The sequence below is a fragment of the Octopus bimaculoides genome, chromosome 6 (assembly GCF_001194135.2).
Source record: "Octopus bimaculoides isolate UCB-OBI-ISO-001 chromosome 6, ASM119413v2, whole genome shotgun sequence".
NCBI lineage: Eukaryota > Metazoa > Mollusca > Cephalopoda > Octopoda > Octopodidae > Octopus > Octopus bimaculoides.
In genome coordinates, this window is record NC_068986.1 from 91175150 (window position 1) to 91191782 (window position 16633).

Genomic DNA, 16633 nt, shown 5'->3' on the forward strand with positions numbered 1-16633 from the left:
AAGGGCTTCATTTGTAAGGAATTTTGTTTGTTTTTTTTTTGCTTCGCTTTCTCTCTGACATTTTATCTTTTGCTGACATTCATCAGTGAAAGATATACCTGCATATATATATATATATATATATATATATAAATTCCGAGTTCCTATTCTTACCTACCAAATTCTACTCACAAGCGTTACCCAACAGAGAGTGTAGCCTGAAGATAAGAGTGTTTCACTAGATTGAGTTGCTACTTCTCCACATTGAGAGGTCACACCTTTGGTACTACAGACACATGGTTAGAATGCTGCAGAAAAGAATCACAAAATAAATTCTTGAAACCAGGAGACCATGACCAAAATAGTTGGGCACTACATGGTGTAGACCATGACCAAGATAGTTGGGCACTACTTAAATATAGAGGTCCTGAACAGTGCACACTGGTTAGGGTTACCTTTCCTTTATATCATTACGTAGATGCGTCAGGGCCTCTGTATTTAAGTAGTACCATTAGCTGGATAATATCCCTGGTCTCGGTTGTGTGGGAATCCAGTAAGAAAGTTTAATAATGGTTGCTTCTGATAAGATTCTGTGGAGGAAGTGCCTGATGGCTCAACCTCCACAACCTTCCTAGGGATAGTGGAGAGTGAAAATGGATGAATGGTAACACTGACAAACACAAGACTATAGTTACCCAAGGTGTTATGCATACAATTGATTTCCAAAACTACATGTCATGAAGCAAACTTCTTAACCATACCAGAAAGAAACAAAGGCAGTTTTTGAACTCAGTATGAGATGGGATATAAGAAAAACTGAAAAACATTTTGTTCAGCAACCTACTAATTCTGCTGTCCACCACTGGCGATTACATTAACTGTGAGTTCTAAGATAGATATAAAGCCATTGCTTTTAATAATAATTATTATTTCTTTCATAGAACCAAAGCTTCAGATTTAAAGGGAAAGAACAGAGCCAATTATATCTACTCTAGTATTGAATAGATACTTAATTCCAGAAGAATGAAAACCACAAGACAAAGCTGGCTCCAATGGGATTTAAACACAACATAAAATTGTGTAGCTAAATACTGCAAAGCACTGTATTTGATGACATAGGAGAGGCACTTTTCTCTCAAAAGAAATATCTATAAAAAAAAAACCCCATCCCAGATCCTATTTGCAAAGTTTTACCTATATTACATACTTTAATATACTAAAAACTCGTTTCCTGCATATGTGCTGCTGAAATTGGGATGCATCTAATATACCTGTGCATCTTTTAAGCTATCAAATGTGGTATCCTTTGTGACACATAACTGATCAAGTCAAACATTGCTCCTTATAATAATGTCTAACACTGCCACTGCCTCTAATAATCATAATAACTATTTCATTTGTCACAAGGGTAATGGTAAGAGGATAAGGACAAAGCACAAAGATGGTGGTGGTTACACAGAATAATGAATAACAGAAAAGAAACATGGAAAACAACAGTATACAAAAAGGAATGAAATTGGATGTTTGAATAGGGGATAGCTCCTTGGGGACAACCTGCAAACCCAACAGATCTGAGATTACCCTAACTGCCAAGGACAATTGCTCTTTCCCTACTATGTAATCCAATTTTGTGGAGGTGCAATGGCCCAGTGGCTTGGGCAGTGGACTCACGGTCATAGGATTGCGGTTTCGATTCCCAGATCGGGCGTTGTGAGTGTTTATTGAGTGAAAACACCTAAAGCTCCACGAGGCTCCAGCAAGGGGTGGTGGCGAACCCTGATGTACTCTTCACCACAACTTTCTCTCACTCTTTCTTCCTGTTTCTGTTGTCTGTAATTCAAAGGGACAGCCTTGTCACACTGTGTCACGCTGAATATCTCCAAGAACTATGTTAAGGGTACACGTGTCTGTGGAGTGCTCAGCCACTTGCATGTTAATTTCATGAGCAGGCTGTTCCGTTGATCGGATCAACTGGAACCCTCGATGCCATAAGCGACGGAGTGCCAACAACAACAACAACAACAATCCAATTTATAGGTGTATACTGAAAGTAGGCTCATTTATTCAGGTCATAGTCATCAATTCCATTCCTAGTTCTACAACTTTATTGGAGGGCAGTATCACGTTCTTCAACCTTTCTTTTTTTCTCTAAGTGGAACTTGAAGAAACTGAGGGATTAAGTGAAGAGGAGAGTCTGTCCTGAGCCTTTTTCAAAAAAAAAAAAAAGACACCCATAGTTGTGTAGGTAGGAAGTCTGTTTCATAACAATATGACCTTGGGTGAAATCCCACTGTATAGCACCTCATGAAAGCCTTGGGTTAGCCAATACTTTGTGTATGGAATTTGGTAAGTAGAACTATACAGTATTTATGTGGTAGGGGACAGTGTCTGTATTTATGATGTGTCCTTTTATACCTCTGAACTTAGAGATTGGTAAATAACAGATAAAATTCAACTACTGAAATTGATATACTTACAAAGTCCATGAAGACAATGCCCTGTCTAAGGAATGAAATCAGTAAGAGAATAACAGAAACTTAAGTGATTTATTGTACAAACAGTTGATAAAAAAGTTTTAAAATGCCATACCCTATATTCCAAAAGTCAGATGGAGCATCAAGGAGATCATTGGCATTTACTTTATTCAAGATAGTGCCATTGGGGAGAGATACCATCATCATGACAGGAAATTTATAATTCTCAAGGAACATAGTTGCAACTTTAGCAGCCTCGTCTTTGCCTTTCTTCAGATCCTGAAGTCACCAAATAAGAATAAAATAATTTTGATTAATCGTCATCATCATCATCATAAGGTGGATAACTTGTGTAGAGCAGTGGCTCTCAATCTAACAAAAACCATGCCCCATCCAAATTATTAGTGAAATTTCTGTCCCTCTTCCATTTCTGTTAATAAGAAGACAAAAATTAAACTTGTATCCATATAATTCTCTTTTCTTCACAATGGTAATGGCTAATTTAAAAAGTTGAAATCCATCTAAAATTTATTAAACATGGCAATTTGTCAGCCCAACTTTTCAATCCTTACAGCAACTACCCACATTTCCTTGAGAAACACTGGAGTAGAGCACAGCTCTATGGTCTGAATAATGTGTTTAATCCACTGTCCAAACTTGTATTTCTACTTAGTCTCTAAGTAACTGCCTGTTACTGTCTCTCTTCTGTTACTCCCTTCCCTATCAACCTCTCTTGTGCTAGTGCCACAATAAAATGCACCCAGTACATGCTGAAAAGTGGCTGGTGTTAGGAAAGACATCCGATCATAGAAACCACATTAAATGAAATGTAGAAGTAACTTGTGGTTTCCAACTTGTTTCAGAAGGTGCTAACTCCAAATAGGAACTGACTTGGTCTGTGACAACCTGTCTAGGTCATGCTAGTATAGAAAATTGATGGAAAGGTGTAATGACAAAATATTTGGTTGGTTGACAGAACAAAAATCTGTGTGAAATTCAAATACAAAAATATTTATTAATCATTAACAAAAATAAATGTCATAGCAACGATGGCAGAAAAAAAGATATTTCCACCTGAGTCAGTTTGTATGTATATCAGCAATGATAAATTAATGGCAGGAGTAATTGAATTCTGTAGCCAAAGTAAATGATGTAAGTCCCAGCAGCAATTGTTCTTGGCTGTTATTAGTCAGTTACCAGACGAACCATTTTTTTTTATACCCAATGGTCTGTCAAAGAATAAATGCCAAAGACAAAATCATTAACATTTTAATATGTAGTGTAAGCTTCTGCTGGATCTATTGTGTTTCAACAGTCAGCCCAGCTATTCATAAAAACAAGATTTTTAATGCATTTACCAAGGACATGAATTTCAGGTTCAATTCCTATGCAGTAATTTGGTATTTGGGACTCTACTGCTATTCCTGCTACAAAGGTAAAAATAGAAGTATGGTGATTTTTAACTACTAGCTGCAACTTCTGCCCAAAGTTAACCTAAAACAAGCTTTTGACAAGCAGAGAAGGAACTGAAATTGGCAACAACTTACCTCAAGATCAACAACAAGGCAAGAAGTACTGATAAAGTGCTCCTTAAGGAAAGACATAACGGGCGAACTCTGGAGAGCAGTCTCTCGCAGGGTTCGCCCTGAACCTCAGCAACTCTGATCATCTAGTACACCCCATAATACGATGGAGTGAACTAATTTCCGTTCAGCCTGGGCCTTTTTAAAGGCTGAAGTAAAGTTATAATAAGGGACCTGAAAATATAATTCCATATTTAGTAGAAATTCAACATACAGGTACAATACACACACAATATACATGCAAAAAACACTATATACACACACACACACAACACCTGCAATAGACACTACATACACAAAATCATATACACTTGACTCTACACACTACATACACTCTTCAAGTATTGAGTCATGTAGATTAGCTTCATCGTGCAGTTTCCACATGACAGGGAGAAGCCTCTACATGGTTGCTCAACTTGCTACAAATAGCAGTCCAATTTCCTTCAGATCACATCATACTATTTTAAATAAGGAAAGAACATGAGACAACATACTTTAAATAGATTGGATGGCCATTGCTGGAACACTCTTTGTCATAGGTTTGCATGAGCAGGATTAAAATAGGGATTAAATGATAATAATAATAATAATAAAGAATTTTTTACATGCTCACCTACATGTACAAACATATGCACACACAACTCAGAATGCATGTATTAACACAGAAACATCCTTTATATTGTGCACAATCATACGTCACTTTACGTAATACACACAACCACAGTCATTGTATTATAATCTATGTCGTTTTTAGCCCAAGTTTATGTTGTTTTTAGCCAAATTTTGGTTGGCAAAAATCAAAAGTATTCCAACTGTAACCATTCTGTCTTTTTTTATTATCTTTCATTTATCTAATACCAGCTTAAAAGCTGCACTCCATGCAGCCTTTTAATCTAACTCCTGCAGAGGCCTAATTGGGTCTGAGGCCCAAAACTAAAGAGAGCTAAAGAACATGGCTATAATACATCCATAATGATTATATGCCCCAGTGGTGTGTGATCAGAGGTTAAGGAGAAATGAGAATTAATTCTGTAATGCAATCATTCTATTGTTCCAGTCCCAAGTTGAATTCCAACTGTTGGTCAATTTGTCCCAAAGTTTTCATCTCGACATAAAATTAACAAAGTTAATGTCATTTATCACACTCCTTGATCTCTGATATTATCTGACAAATGCCAACCAAGAAAGCATGAATTAGCCAAGCTTTACCTGCTAGAAATAGCAACCCAAATGCTTTTAAATCAAATCCCAATAATGGATGTTCAAGAACCAAATGAAGGGCAGATTTTTCAATCCTGGGATCATCCTGATTTCAAAAAGGTATAATATGTCTATATAGAGCAAATGTAGACTGAGATACAGGTGTCCCAGACAGACAGAATTTCACGTTTATTTATATAGATAGACTTTGATATCTTATATTTTAAGATGATAGAGTATAATTTAAGGAAAATTTGACTGCTATTTCTATTATGTCAAGTGACTGTACAGAGGCTCTTATTGGTTCATTGGTCAAGCAGGCATGTAAAAGGCCCCTTTCTTATAATCTGCACAACTGCATTATGTAGGGTATATCTTAAAACAGTCACACTACGCGACATAAATATGCACACACAATGTATATAAACATACACATGGTCTGTTGCTTAGCAACATTTCCAATACAATATACAATGCAAAAAGTCAAACAAAAGAAATAAAATATTCTACTAAAATAACCTACTTCCTTAAAAGGAAACATTCTGGCTTCCATACTTTTCATTGCTTCTTCCATGGAGATTTCTTCCGTCCATGAAATAGATGATATTTCTTGGTTGTTAACCTCCTCATCAATACCTTCCACATCAATTTGGTCAGTGTGAACAGCAGATCTGCTGAGGGACTTCAGTTCCATTTTGGGTAGGAATCCAATGTTGACTTCCATATTGACTTCATCAGCCACATCTGTCAGCCATTCCATGTCTGAAAGACATACAGAGTTGTAAAACATGAAACGTTTGTATTGTAGGACGTTTTGCCTGTATGAGTATGCAAGTTTGTGAAGGAGAGTGTGTGTATGTTTGTCTATGTATACATGGTGTGTTTGTATGTGTGCAAGCGTGTATATGTATGCATGTGCATTTGTATGTGTGTGTATGCATGAGTATTTTCTAAATCCTATTGCATCATAAGAACACTAAAAATGTTGGCTTGAGTATACCATCGTTGTCGTCTTCATTGTTTTAACATCCACATTTTCCATGCTTGTAGGAGTCAGATTTTCTATGGCTAGATGCCCTTCCTGTCACTAACCTTGGCTTGTATCCAGGTAAGATAATACTTCACCAAGGCTTTACATGTGTTCATGGAAGATTGGAAATGAAGGACTCTGCTTGAATGATAGTAGCTCATTTATAAGTATTCTATGATGTGAAGACAAGGACACACACATATATATGCAACAGGTTTCTTTCAATTTCCATTTACCAAACCCACTCAAGGTTTTACTGACCCAGCACCATAGTATAAGACATTTTCTATGCTGTGAGACTGAATCCAAAACCACAGGGTCAAAAAGCAAACTCCTTATTCATACAGGTTTGGAACATTCTATCTTTATTCAAGCTATATTCATAGAAGAATTTGAAGAATCCAGTACTAGGAACTAATGAAACATTTGTTTATTATGTATGTAGTTCATTAATATATGAAATGATTAGAGCATCTTATCCTTGCATATACTGATAAACTGTCTCAGCTTACAGTTGCTAATAACAGTTAGGTGGGAGGAGATAGCATAGGTGTTTTGGCTACGGGCACAGTGCAGTATTGGTGACAGGAAAACAAACTATTTGAACTTTCAGCCAAGAAACCAATTTCCCCTTCAGTCTGGGTACCACTAATTCAAATGAGCAACATCCCACCAACAGGTTATACATTATTAAGATTGTATAAATGTAGTTTATTCACACACTAGTCTTCAAATAGCATCATAAACACACAGCGACACATACAAACACACATATGCACACCAGGCATATCAACTACAAAACATTAATACAATATATTTTCAATTATTTCTACTAACCAACATTGAGTTTATTGTGAGTTGGTACAGCAAGATGGAACTTCATGAGAGACGTAGCATTTTTGTTAATGATGAGATTGCCAAAGAAATATGCTGGAGTGAACCAAAATGGAAGATTTGGTCGTTCATTCAGCTGGAATTCTGCATGTATTCTGCATGAATTAAAGATGGAAATGAGAAGAAAGAATATATTAAATATGTAAATATGAAACTGAATACTGAGATTTTTGACATATACAATATTATACATTATAAGTTCTAATTTGAAATAGGAAAAAGAAGCTCACTTTTCTGTCTAAAATTGATGATTATATCTATCTATCTATCTATCTATCTATCTATCTACCTATCTATCTATCCACCTATCTATCTATCTACCTATCTATCCAGCTATCTATCTATCTACCTATCTATTTATCTATCTATCTATCTATCTATCTACAATTTGTTTTTCTTCCTCCCACCATCACAAGTCGCAAAGGACCTAACTAAGCAAAACAAATAATTTAAAAAATGCAATTTGAATCATCAAGTTCTAATTCCTAGTGTAATTATTTTGATTACATTACTGTTGTGCAAGAGTACAACACCCCTGGCAAGAATGGACTGGACCACTACATATAAATAGTAGCAATCTGAGCAAGTGAGGTAGATTAACCTGGACGGTGAGCAAGTGTGGTTTCCGTTCGTTGACAAGATATTTCCCAGGTTCACCTCTTCTGGTGAACAGGAAAGCTGGATCAGGCATAGACCAAGGCTGGGAGCTTGGCAAACAGAGTGTTGACAGGAACTCGTGCTTCTCTCCTGAATGAGCATTGCCAGCAGAGTGGGTACCATTTTGGCATACTATAGAGGGTTGGTAGAGGGCAAGTGTAATGACGGCTTGGGGGAGACTGGGTTTCGATGAAAATCAGCTTGCCAACCTACATCAAAGGACTTTTGGCCTGGGACCTATGGACAACTTCCAGAAGTCCCTGGCTTGGTTGTGCTTTCGAAGTGCCTTGCCAGTCAGAATAAACTCACGGGGCATGGCATCATGGTGTCACTTACATGCCCTCATTGTGAGCAGAGCAGCGAAACTGTACTGCATACTATCATACAATGTCCGAGTCTCTCAGACCTGTGCCACAGTTGGGAAGAGTACAGCTGTCAGCTGAATCAATTATTAAGATCATTCAGCTGTCTTCTCTAAAAGGAGAAGAGAAATTCTGTTTTCTAGCCATAATAACTATAGCGAAAGAGGCGATATGGAACGTGCATGGAAGAGGTATCACATCAGGCACCTTCGTCTCAGGGCTTTGGTTAACCTCGTTTTATATCACCTAAGAGGGAAAGCATGTCTGGAGAAGAAATGCCTGATGGCAAAAAAGTATGAAAGAAGATGAAAGAAAGTAGCCTGAATGTTGGGTATTTAAGTGCCTTATTAAACAGAGTAAAAAAAGCACAAAGTAAACGGTTCAATGCAGGAATGTGGTTGGTGGGGTCAAACCCATTCTGCGTCCAGTCATTTTTTGTTTCATTTTCATCCGTAATTATAATGTATTTATTCATATATATGTAATATCATTCAATAAGTCCCCAACCCCATTTGTCCCTTGTATTGTCCCCTCTTTGTTTAACCCTTGTGGTTTCAATAAAATCATCATGCTAGTTCTACAGTTCGTGCGTTGATAGTTCAAAGAGTTCAAAGTTTACAGTTAGAGTTAGCATGTTGGCTTGTTGGTTCTTAAAAGATTGTTATGTTCCATATGGTTACTACCATTTGTTTCAATTATATTGTTATCATATTGTTGATGTGTATTCATTTATCCATAAGGATACAACAATTACACATCCAGCATGTTCTACTCATATTTGCTCTTCACATGACATTTGATGTGAACATTGTACTTTAAAATATATATCCACTACGATTAGACATTATTTGTTATCATCCTCATTTTACATCAATTTTTTTACTGCTAGCATGAGTTAGATGAATATCACAGCACTTCACAAACGTTCATCAACTAGCAGTAAAAGAAACAACACAAAACCAGCACTTTTTTAATAGGGCAGGGGATACCCTTTCTATTACAAACCACTTTATGACATGCGATGCATTTTATCACACCACCAGCATTAGAAAAGTCATCTGTATCAGCACTAAACAGATCTCTCTACACTGTCAATGGTTTATTATCAGTTTTTGTCTTCCAAGACAGTTTGTCTTCTGTTAACTTGATCTTTTAAGTCTTTATGTACACCCTACTATGTTATTTCAGCAACAAACGTGGTCGATGCCAGCCCCTCTGGCTCCTGTACCGGTGGCATATAAAAAGCATACACTACACTCTCAGAGTGGTTGACGTTAGGAAGGGCATCCAGCTGCAGAAACACTGCCAGATCAGATTGGAGCCTGGTGCAGCCATCTGGCTTCCCAGACCTGAGTCGAGCTGTCCAACCCATACCAGATGGAAAATGGTCGTTAAACGATGATGATGATGAATCTAATCAAATTACAAGTTTAGAGACAATGAGAGCACTATGTACTAAAGAAGTCAAATTATTGGTGCTCATATGGCAGGTGCTAGCATAATGAAAACAGCCGAAATATTTGTTGTATCAAGAAGTACTGTCTTGAAAGTAATGACAGCCTTTGAGAAAGAGGGAAAAACCTCCTCATCGAAACAAAACTCTGGAAGGAAACCAGAACTTTCAGATAGGGACTGTCGGACTCTGACACAAATTGTTAGAAAGGATCACAAAAGTACAGCTCCCAAAATTACTGCAGATCTTAATGACCACCTCAAGAACACAGTTTCCACAAAAACTGTTTGTTGGGAGCTGCACAAAGCTGGATTTCATGGGAGGGCTGTAATCAGAAAACCATTACTTTCAAGAACAAATGTTGCAAAGCATTTATAGCGGAGTAAAAACCTACAGAATTGGTCCCTAAAGCAGTAGAAAAATATTATTTTCTCGGACGAGTCATCCTTTACCTTATTTCCGACCACTGGCCGAGTATATGTGTGGAGACAGCCAAAAGAAGCATTTGACCCAGACTGCCTTCTTCCAACTGTTAAACATGGAGGAGGATCTGTGATGACCGGGGTGGGGGGGGCTATATCTTGGGAATCTGCTGGTTCAACGGTTTCTCTTCATGGCAGAATCAACAGTCAAGACTATTTAAGCATTTTATCTGATCAAATTCATCTTATGGTTGCAGAACTGTTTCCAGAGGGAAACACAGTCTTTCAGGATGATAATGCACCAATTCACACAGCTAAATGGTATAAGGAACATTCTAGTGAAGTTGAACATCTGGCTACCACAGTCCCCAGATCTCAATATTATTGAACAAATATGCTGCATTTTAGAACAACAAGTAAGGAGTAGATATCCTCCACCATCATCACCACAAGAACTGGAGACTATTTTAGCTGAAGAATGGACAAAAATTCCTTTGTAAACAATTTAAACTTTGTACAAGTCCATCATAGAATTCAAGCTGTAATTACTGCCAAAGGCAGTCCTACCCCATATTAAAATAAATTTGTTTGAAATTTTAAGGTATTTCCATTGGTCCAGTAGTTAGGGCAGTGGATTCGCAGTCATAGGATCGCGGTTTCGATTCCCAAACCGGGCGTTGTGAGTGTTTATTGAGCGAAAACACCTAAAGCTCCACGAGGCTCCGGCAGGGGATGGTGGCAAACCCTGCTGTACTCTTTCACCACAACTTTCTCTCACTCTTACTTCCTGTTTCTGTTGTGCCTGTAATTCAAAGGGTCAGCCTTGTTGCACTGTGGCATGCTAAATATCCCTGAGAACTACGTTATGGGTACACGTGTCTGTGGAGTGCTCAGCCACTTGCACGTTAATTTCATGAGCAGGCTGTTCCGTTGATCGGATCAACTGGAACCCTCGACGCCGTAAGCGATGGAGTGCCAATAACATATATATAGATAGATAGATATAGATATCATGGATGTCGTCTGGGAAACTAAAAGGTGAAAGGTGTAAGTAGCAAATGTAAAGTTTCAGCTTTTTATAATAAACTAATTATATATATATTTCTCTGTCTCAGTCAGTTGTTTCATTTACACACCTATACCTAGCACAGAACAATCTCATGAGAAGATTATTGTTAGGTATTGCCATAATGAGTAGTAATGATGGGAAACAGGACATCCTGTTCCCATATCCTGTTACTTCAATATCCATGCATATAATATCCATCTACAGTCACTTTTTATATAATCTTGATTATGATTTGCATAATCACAATGATTATAAACATTTTGAAAACACATGTAATTGTCATGGGAATGTCTGAGTATCAGACAGTCCACGTAAGCTCTGGTCGAAGCAGACTTGATGGGCAAGTGTCTTGATGTTAAATCCAGGACACTCCTGTTGATGGTTCTAGTATAGACAGGAAATACTGAGAGAGTTTTGATGAGAAAGGGTAGTTTATAATATCAACCCAAGTACATGAGTGGTACTTATTTCAACAACCCTGACAATGAAATGCAAAATCAACCTCGGCTAAATTTGAATTCAGCATGTGAAGGGCTATAACTAAATATTATAAGATGTTCTAAAGGGCTATACCTAAATACTAAGGCACTTTGTCACATGTTCTAAAACAGCACTTCTTAAACTTTTTTCATTCACGACCCAATTTTTCATCACAAGATTTTTCACAACCCTAGGTATTAAATATGCGTTTGTGAAATCTATAATATAAATTGGACATGGGCGATCGTTATATTCTTTCTTGTCTTCAGGTTCACAGCCAAACAGCTGGGTAGATTCGCGTGAAAAATGGCACACAAGTGGAGACGGATGCATAGATTGGAATGTGGTTTGTATTTTTTTCCTAACCCCGATAGTTACCAAGAAAATTGATTAAAACTTTTTCTAATGGAAATCCCCTGCTTATTCCACAATTAAAACAACCAGTTGCTCACACAGTCGGCATATACCATTTCGCTAGCAACAAGGAGAGTACAGGATGACAGTCAGCCAAAACTTTCGCTATGCTGTCTCTCTTCTTTCACCTCTTTGTGGGGTTAATAATCTTAATCTTTAGTTACAGTTTTTCATTCAAACTACATAATAGGCAGAATTACACACACACACACACACACACACATATCTTCTTTCAATTTCTGCTCTCTGCAAATAAAATTTTTACGGATACAATTGCTTACAAAAATAGGGATTAATGTATAATTTCTTTCTATGTTCATAATTAAATCAATGTTTTAATGATTAAACAGAGGTCCAATAGAATAGCTCTCAGAAACAGACTACGTACAAATTCATTCTTCACAACTCCTGAAGCTGTTTTCTGACAAGGGGGTGGGAGTCAGAAAATTTTCATACAGCTAGAGGCTCCAATTGAAACAGGGGACCCGAAATGATAAGGTTGAGAAATGCTGTTATAGATTATGCCTAACTGAAAACGATCACAGCCACATCATCCAAACAGACTGGGTGAAACCGGGCTTAGCTGCTACTAACATATAAACTGAAATTCAAGTGTTTGAATTTAATTTTCGTGATCCCAGCATTTCACTTCGCGACCCCAAATGTGGTCATGGCCCATAGTTTAAAAAGCACTGTCCTAAAATTCTGATAATAACAAAACAAAGAAAAATAATAATGATAGCTATTGGTTTCAAATCTTGGCACACAGCCAGCAATTCCGTGGGAAGGGGTCAGTTAGTTTTATCAACCTCAGTGCTTGATTGGTACTTATTGTATCAACCCCTTGGTGGCATTTTCAACTCAGACTGCAAAGCTGGAAGAAATGCTGCTAAGCATTTTGTCCAGTGCAGTAACAATTCTGCTAGCTCGCTCTTTCAATAGTGATAGATATTAATTTCAAATTTTGGCACAAGGCCAGCAATTGCAGGAGAGAAAGTAAGTCAATTACATCGACCCAAGTACTCAACTGACACTTATTTTATCGACCCCCACCAAAAGGATGAAAGGTAAAGTTGACGTTGGTGCAGGCCCGTTGCCAGACTTTGGTACCTGGGAGTGCTTCAGAATATATTGGGTTGGCACAAATTTGTATTGCAGGAAGATTTTTGTAAATTGTATTTTCTAAATCTGAGGGTGCCCCAATGAATAGTGAGGGAACAGTGCAGTCCAGTGCCCCTCACCTCTTTAGTGACAGGCATGCTTTGGTGGAATTTGAACTCAGAACATACAGATGGATGAAATTCCACTAAGAATTTGGCCTGGTGTGCTAATGATTCTGCCAGTTTGTCACTTTGGTAGTGATAGATATTGAGAAATATAATCTCAATGAAAATCTGAGTGGCTGATTAATCTGAATAGATTAACATAGATTAGGAAACAAATCATGACTTATTTCAGATTATCAAACAGATCATGTACAACTACGAGTGCAAAAATTATTACTTAAATCTCTGTGGTTTATGCCTGATGATAAGAAAGACATTTTATGTTTAACCCATAAAGTGCTGGGATTTGCACTTACATAGCATGGACTGCTAAGCACATTTTATGACAATAAGACTACTATGCACACATAAAAAACAACAAAATGGTTAAAATATCTTCTTAGTGTATAATGGTGGCAAGTTCTACATCATCTGAAAAGTCATTAGTTGAACTATTAGTCCTCTTGCATTCTGGTGGGTACCAGAGCCTTTGAGTAACATTAGAACCCAACAAACACCCATAAGTTAAATGTATCTATCTGGGCCATGATTGTGGCCTGTTGACCTGTGCGTGACAGCCACGATTGTGGCCCATCATGCTTTATGCGTTAACATACATCAGTAAAATAATGTTGGACTGAACCTGTGATTTCTAAGCAATTTTTAACTTGTAACATTTACTTCTTGTAACTCTTATTCTTCATGATAAAGGCATAAACATCACAACATCTTTTCTCCAGCATAAATTTGGAGGTTATGCAATGAATGCAAGTTTTCCTAATGTGTTCTATCTTCTATATTTTACTTGTTTCAACCATTGGACAGTGGTCATACTGGGGCACTACCTTGAAGGGTTTTAATTAAACAAATGAAGCCCAGTACTTGTTTTTGACTCTGGTACTTATTATATCAGTCTCTTTTACCAGACTGCTATGTTACAGAGATATAAACAAACACCAGTTGTCAAGTGATTGTGGAGGAACATACACACACACACATATAAGGTAGTGCTCCAGCATGACCAGAAACACAGCCCAGATCCTTGCAATAGGGTGGTCCCTGCTAAAGACACTACATATGGAGTGTAGTGTTAAATCCAGAAATGGATTAAATCCACCACCCGAGACCAGCAACAGCTCTGGTGACTTTCACAGTTTTCATAGGGAAAATTTCACTCACATGCATGATTACACCAAGGCTCTCATAGATGATATGTGCTCAAACAAATTTCTCAACCACATAGTCATGCCTTCATTTACAGAATAGGATTGAGTCAATCAGTTAAATGTGGTCTTCAAACAAAATAGCAATTTAAATATATTTCAAAGAACATAAGATATTACATGTTATCTCTTACCTAAAAGCTATGTCCACCAACTCAGAATTGTATGCTCTAATGCAAGCCACAGCTCCCTGTGGTTCAAAACGTGACAGGAGAAATGGGCGCGGGTGAAACATAGAAAGGAGACTGTGGAAAATAGCTTGGTTGTCTGTAAATAGAGATGGAAAATATCTGTTGCTGCTTGGCATTTGTCCAGTAATGTACTGGAATCTACTGCCTTCCCACAGCGTGTAGACTTTACCCACAGAGTTCATGAAATCTGGGTTGGTTGGCAGAAAAGGTTTGAAGTGTTTAGCAGAATATATCATGAGATTCTTGGCTGGTTTTTGCCATTCTTTGAGTCCAGCAAAACAGTTCTGAGTTTCCATAACCTGTTCCTAAATTTAAAAAAAAAAAAAAAAAAAAAAGGAAGGGAAATAATAATCATACTTTCAAATATTGACACAAAACAAGGCAGCAATCTGGCAGAATTGTTAGCATGCTGAGCAAAATGCTTAGCAGCATTTCATCTGTCCTAATATTCTGAGATCAAATTCTCTCAGGGTCAAATTTGCTAGTCATCCTTTCGGGGTTGGTAAAATAAGTATGAGTTGAACACTGGCGTCAATTTGACTCAGTTCCACCTCCAAACTTGCTGGCCTTGTGCCTAAATTTGAAACCAATATTGACACACAAAACCATGTATCTTTAGCAGAAGTGGTTTATATCGTTTAATTGACTCTTAGGACTTGAAAATTCATCATGCAAAATTGTAAATTTCTTTCAAATCAGTATTTATAATTATTTATTTATCCCACATGTTAGTTTGAATAAAAAGAAGCGCTTAACTGAAGTTTCCATAATCAAAGGTATCATTCAATGAATAATCAGCCCAATTCATTTTGGTGCGAGGGGACAGATGACAATATCAACCACAATACTTAACTGGTTCTTTTGACAAGATTCATGTGAATTCAGTACAATGAGTAAAGATATTTTAATTAATAATAATTCCATGTATGGGGAGAAGAAATAATAATAGCTTAATCACCAAGAAAGATGGGGAAGACAACTCTGAAATGTTAACTGATTAAAAATAGAATGTAAGCAATGCAATGAAGAGCAAATCTAATCTTTGCCTTAGAATGGTAATTTGTTTTGGTTTTATTAGATCACCTCAGAATCAGAATTAGCATGGGCAACTTCCAATGACTGACACCAATAACAGAATGTGTGTGTGTGTGTGTGTGTGGTGCATGTGAAAGAAAGAGAGAGTGAATGCATGTGTGTGTAAGAAAATATTATGTATCGTGTGAGTATGTGTGTGTGTGTGTACTGGTTTACATATAGAAAGAGTGTATCTAAGGACAACTAATTAAAAGGTGAGATAATTGTTTCAAAAATTTAAGCATTATTCAGATATTCAAGCCCCTCAAGCAATACCCGTATGCAAACATCTGCAAACTGAAAGATACTTACACCTTCCTCAATAATCTTCTTCATGGAAGAAGGTGTAAGAGGAACGAAGCTGGCCTCCATTACGAATGCTTCATCTTCAACATCAAACTGGAAATTATACTCGAATGGAACCTGGAGAAGGAAATAAGAGAAACAAAAACCAAAATGAAGGCGTGCAAGAATGTTGCATTAGCAACAGGGTAACTTGTGGTCAAACATGATAAGCCCCTGCATAGTATACAATTACAGAATATTGAGTTTATCTGAATAATTGGTCTTTTTACCTTTTACTTGTTTCAGTCATTGGACTGCAGCCATGCTGGAGCATAGCCTTGAAAAGTTTGCTCAAGCAAATCAACTCCAATACTTATTTTCTTTTGAGCCTGGTAATTACTCTATCAGTCTCTTTTATTGATCTACTAAGTTATGGGGATGTAAACCAACCAATACAGGTCGTCAAGTGGTGGTGGGGGCAACAACAAACACAAAGACACACATACATACATTATATATGTATATATGTATATATATATATATATATATATATATATATATATATATATATATATATA

At 37.1% G+C, this 16633-nt stretch overlaps 1 protein-coding gene across 1 annotated transcript in view; it reads right to left on the reverse strand.

The window, feature by feature from the left end:
* The window catches only part of LOC106869821 (selenoprotein N-like), a 26600-nt gene that overhangs the window by 3307 nt on the left and 6660 nt on the right, over positions 1–16633 (reverse strand). Inside the window, exons 2-7 of the mRNA XM_014915711.2 lie at positions 16083–16193; positions 14640–15001; positions 7104–7255; positions 5760–5998; positions 4001–4210; positions 2569–2732 (exon numbers count right to left, since the gene is read on the reverse strand). Of these exons, the coding sequence (XP_014771197.1) occupies positions 2569–2732; positions 4001–4210; positions 5760–5998; positions 7104–7255; positions 14640–15001; positions 16083–16193 (1238 nt within the window). The remainder of the gene's footprint in view (positions 1–2568; positions 2733–4000; positions 4211–5759; positions 5999–7103; positions 7256–14639; positions 15002–16082; positions 16194–16633) is intronic.